The 5155-nt window shown below is 35.2% G+C and overlaps 1 protein-coding gene across 2 annotated transcripts in view; it reads right to left on the bottom strand.

Moving 5' to 3' along the window:
- Window positions 1-1281: 1281 nt before the first annotated feature.
- DECR1 (2,4-dienoyl-CoA reductase 1) overlaps window positions 1282-5155 on the bottom strand; it is a 37671-nt gene continuing 33797 nt past the window's right edge. Inside the window, exons 8-11 of one of the 2 annotated variants that reach the window (XR_005055126.2) lie at window positions 3136-3282; window positions 2644-2706; window positions 2438-2547; window positions 1282-1559 (exon numbers count right to left, since the gene is read on the bottom strand). Coding sequence is in view for 1 of the 2 variants with exons in the window: in XM_017656599.3 (XP_017512088.1) it covers window positions 2488-2547; window positions 2644-2706; window positions 3136-3282 (270 nt within the window). In the remaining variant the exon portion in view is untranslated. Of the gene's footprint in view, window positions 2548-2643; window positions 2707-3135; window positions 3283-5155 lie in introns of both variants that reach the window. The other variant, XM_017656599.3, reaches the window with a different exon arrangement.

Raw genomic sequence — 5155 nt, 5'->3', positions numbered from 1 at the left:
TTACTGAATGCCTCATTGAATTAAGAGGTACCTCTGACATTAAGGTCTACAAAGAAATCTCAAAAAAAATCTAAATATTTGGAGTTTTTTTGCCTGATACAATCAAATATTTCTTCATGGAAAATCTTCTCTGTGAGAAGAGGAGAAATACACAATTTTCCTACATTTCATCTGTAGAAAAAGAGCTTTTCATTTTAAAGTATTCCAAAAGTAAACAAGGTTTGGCACTCTTACAATAATAGCATGGAAAAAGAAAGAAAATAACAAAAAATTTGCTAGGAGTATACCTGAGGGGACTTCCCAGAAATCCAGCACCTATCATGGTGAACTTTAGCTCCTAAGCACTATATGGGGAAAAAAATTCTCATAGCTCAGCTAAATCAATCACACTTAAATGTAAGTGAGAGTCTGGCCTCCTGGAGCAAAGAACAGAGGAAAGAACAGAAAATGAATCTGAAAGAGCAATGTAAGATAGCGTATACAACACCTACCTCATATCACAAACAAAACTCATTCCAAGTATATTCTCAATCTAAACGTGATAGGTATGCAGACAATAACATAAAATATCTTCAATACCAGTGCAAGAAAAGATTCCTTAACGACCAGTTATGAAAAAAAAACAGACTGAAAAACTGGACTCTATTAAAATTAAGAACTCTATTTCCTAAAAGACAATATTAAGAGAGTGAGAAATCAAATGTCAGAGTGTGAGAAGATATTTGTGCTGGCTGGCAACCTCGGGAGGTTCCTGGGTATAATCTGAAACTGGCCCCCTGAACACAGAGAGCAGGCAGAGATGGAGGAGAGGCAGGCCACTCCAGGTTGGTAGGCAGCAGGTTTAACAAACAAGGGGACTTACACATGAGGCTTGTCTTGGTAGGCCACAAGACTAGTAGATATCCACACTCATGTTCCAGAATCTTAAAAAGTTTATGTAGGACCTTAAGGAGGCTCAGTCACATACTCAGTCCAGATGGTCTCAACAATTACTGTCTCAAGCCTGCCTCCTTGAAAGGGCTGCAGCTGTGAAAACAGTGGGCAGAATATATTTTCCAAGGACAGGGAGGAGGCGAGGAACCTCTGATTGCCCCAAGTCAACTTGCAGGTCACGTGCTCTGGATGACAATTTGTAACACATGTAACTGACAAAGGTAAACATCCAAAATATACAAACACTCCTCCTAAAAGTAAGTTTTAAGAAAAATAACCCAATAGAAAAATGTGTAAGATAGTTGAACAGGCATTTCACAAATAAAAGGATATCAATACATATCCAAAAACAATAAAAGTAATCAACTTTATTAGTAATCAGGAGAAATGCAAATTATTCCAAACGTGTAACATTACCCACTTAGTAGACACAATTCAATGTAATTTATGTACATAATCAACTGTCAATGTAAGGATTTCCATATGAGCTTACAGCATATAAATTCAAATTGGAAAACTATTCCTTTGCATGATGGATCTATTCAGGGAAGGTGAGATGGAACCTGGTCCCATCTCTTCGTAACTGGGCAATGGGGAGAGTCCAGTGAGCGTATGAGAAGGCAATCCTAAGAAAGCAAAACAGAGTTTTTTTTTAATATAAGCTCAAAATTATAGCTATATGGACTTGAGACTATGGCTTTCTTGTTATTTGATTCTCAGGACGACATATTAGTCAAACCAAATATGAAATGATATTAATTATATAAAAAATATTTTATAAGCTTTGTTCATCTTCTCTACCAAGAGAAATCTATTCTTTTAAAGCTGAAATGGAATGCAATCTCCAAAGTGTCACTTTCTCTACATTCTGGAGACAGAATGAATTACTTCCTTCTCCACACTTTAATACTGCTAGAATAATATTTATCACAATACATTATACATAATTATTTACAGGTCTTTCTGTCCCACTAGATAATGAGTTTCAAGAGGGCACATGCTGTAGATGATTTGTGTTTTATCCCTAGTACTAGAAAAATGTCTGGTTGCAAAATAAGCTTTAGTAAAAATGTGTTTGAAATAATAGTGAGCTATCTAAAGAAGATAATTCACAAGTCCAATGAAAAGGAAACATAATAGAAAGGAAGAGTCCATTAAATCTACTGAAAATCCTCTACTTTCTTTCTTTTAGACCCCATTACCATAGGCTTTGTTTAATATATAACTCAAATGCTACTTGCACTGTTGAGATGCTCCTGATTTTTCCAGGTTACAAATATCTGTTCCTTTCTCTGTAGCTCCAAGCACTTTTTACCTCTAATTTAATTCTTCATTCATTTCCTCCTTTTTTAATTAAAAAAAAATGTTTGGAGGGATGATATCCCAACCTTATATACCTTTGAATATACAGTGTGTATCCACCATTGGCCTGGCACATAATACATATTCAATGAATGTTTGTTAATTAACAACTTATTAGGCTTGAAAATAATCAAAAGATTACAGAAAGTCTGTATCATTTCCAGTGTAACCAAGATGAAGGCCAGAGTGGTCTCAGGAGCCCTTTGTCTTCCTGATGAGTCCTTCTATTGTGTCCCACTGGTCTTTGGGGACCTAAGACAAAAAGGAAAAGGCAATTTAATGTGGTTCTTGATATTCTTAAAGTTTAGTATCCTACCTGCTAAAATTATATTTACAAAATGGCATTACCTTCCTCAGACTGTTGAATTCCCCTGAAATAAGAGCTTCCTCTCCACCATCAAATCTAATGACCTGAAAAAAAAATAATAATCCTTCTTAAAGTTTCTGAACCATTAGCCATTTTCCCATCCTAACTGGATGGAATATCTTCCTGGCTCTTTCAGTCAAAGCCAATTTTAAAGACAAAACTGATGATTAAACCTAAATTGATTTACTCTCTTTAGAATCTTCTTCCCCCCAACTCCACAATTTCAAATTCTACCTAATTTTAAAGAGCATCTTAAAGGCATGTCTATTAGGTTAATCTGCATTTAATAAAATTAATCTATCAGTGAATAAATTCCACAGGCTAAATAGTATGTATTAATATTTTGATATTATTTACAGCTAATTAAGTATTGTAAATCACATTTACATTCAAAATTATCAGGACTGGTTCCACAATATGTCTCCCCACCCCAAATCCACCTCACCAAAAAAGTCAAGAGAAGCAATGCTTACTGCTCCGTTAATCCAAGAAGCATAATCGCTACAAAGGAAAGCAGCAAGATTTGCGAGTTCTTCCACAGTTCCTAGCCGACCACAGGGAATTCTGTCAATCATATCTCTCTCAAATGCTCCAGTTGGGTCAAGACGGCTAAAGGCACCCTTAGAAATTGAGAAAATAGTTAAGCTACATTTTTTTAATTCAACCCCCTTTCCTATTTAAGAAACAAATTTGCATAAACTGGAATGTTACTATGGCAGGCTATTCACATTTTCAGCCTTGTAAGCAACAATTTTGCCAAATTCTTCCACATTCATATTAGCTCAAACCAAGTCAATTACCTTATGTTAGCTTTAAAAAAAATCACTAGAAAATGCAACATTTTTACCTTAACAATTTCTTTACCTTTTTACCTTACAGTTTCTCCACCTGTAAAATTGAGGATACCTATATTAGCTACCTCACAAAATTGTCTTAAGTATCAAATGAAAAAACATATCTGAAAGTATTTGGAATATGTACAAGCTTAGTGGGGTAGAGGTACGTAGTGGTACTATTGTTTGATTTGGTAAACACAGAAAAATGACTCCAGGTGGAAATATTTAATAAAAAATTCCTTCTCCTTTCTTCTCAAAATAGTAGAGAAGGAAGAAAACAACTATGTAGGAATATTAAATTCAAGTAGATCCCAGAGATAGAAAGCCATAACCAAATTTGCCAAACAATTCCTGCTTTCTATTATTGATGTGAAGGAACAAACATGAAGTATGTGCGTGCACTGATTAATAAAAAGTTAGATTTTTCTGTATGAACACCTACAAGTCTGAGTGAGAATTTTCTTTGATAAAACAGGTACAAGACGGAGCAAGCTCTCAGGAGTCCTTGTGAGTCCTCCAGCTCTCTCTGGGCAGATATAAAGCAGCAGAGACAAAGGATAACAACTGGCCCCAGTCCTGGCTCTATCAGTACTTGCAAGGGAGTTTCTAGACTTCGATTTTCTTCGAATCCCTTTAAAATTTCACACTGTTAGTTGTATACAACTTATACCTCTACAGCAAGACTATAAGCTCCTTGATGGAAAGCACTCTGTCACAAATGCTTTTGCATCTTTCTTAGCACCTTACCTTTGTACACAATAGGCATTCAATAAATATGTTATATAAATAAATATAATGCAGGTGATCTTCCCTATATATTGAGGTCCAAAAAAGAAGTTACTGTGAGTTCTTTTCAGACAGTGCTTGGCACAGTGCCACCCTGAACCATGCGTTTTAATATATGCTTTTGAGTTATTTTTCCATGAGTTTTATCAGACTTTTTTATTGAAATGTCAAAGAAAATATTCAATCAAGTTTTACTCACTCAGCTCATTTTTTCTTTCCATTTTCCACTCTTTAAACTACTAAATAAACAAATCCACCAATTCCAGGTTAAGACTAATAATTCAGACCTACCTATAACCTAAATGCTCCTTAACACTACTTTCAAATATGTGTATATAACTGAAACAAGGTAGTGGTTGGGACTGTAAATTCTTGGGTTACATGAAAACAAAAAGAAGTGAGAATGAAGTCATTCAGGGTAATGTGAGAAACCTGTGGACCTTCTGAGCGACATCTGCAAGAGTGTTAGTGATCATTATGCACTGCAGTGAGTATCTGTGAGGATTATTGATTATAAGGTGGAAGGCCTGCCATCAGAAGGATTTTTAATGAGGGAAGAGGAAGTTAAATGGCATGCATAACTGAGTGTTTGAAAGAGAAAAGGCACAGTCATGAGTCTAAGAAAATCCTCCCTATGGCGAGACCAAGCCTGTATGATATACTTCTAGAACATCTTTTAAACTAAAAATATAGCTATGTTTCCATGGTTTTAAAAAGGTTATGTCAATCAAAAGTCTAGTGAAAATTATGAAACACAGGGCAATAAGAGATCATTGAAGCAAATGAGACAAAATGCCAAAACTGAAGGCACAAAAGATTCCAGAAAATTAAAACATTGAAATGGACCTTATGAAAAAGCTGCATAGAGGAC

Source organism: Manis javanica, chromosome 2, assembly GCF_040802235.1.
Source record: "Manis javanica isolate MJ-LG chromosome 2, MJ_LKY, whole genome shotgun sequence".
Lineage (NCBI taxonomy): Eukaryota > Metazoa > Chordata > Mammalia > Pholidota > Manidae > Manis > Manis javanica.
Note: the sequence above shows the minus strand (reverse complement) of the source record. Positions and strands in the feature narration are given on the sequence as shown.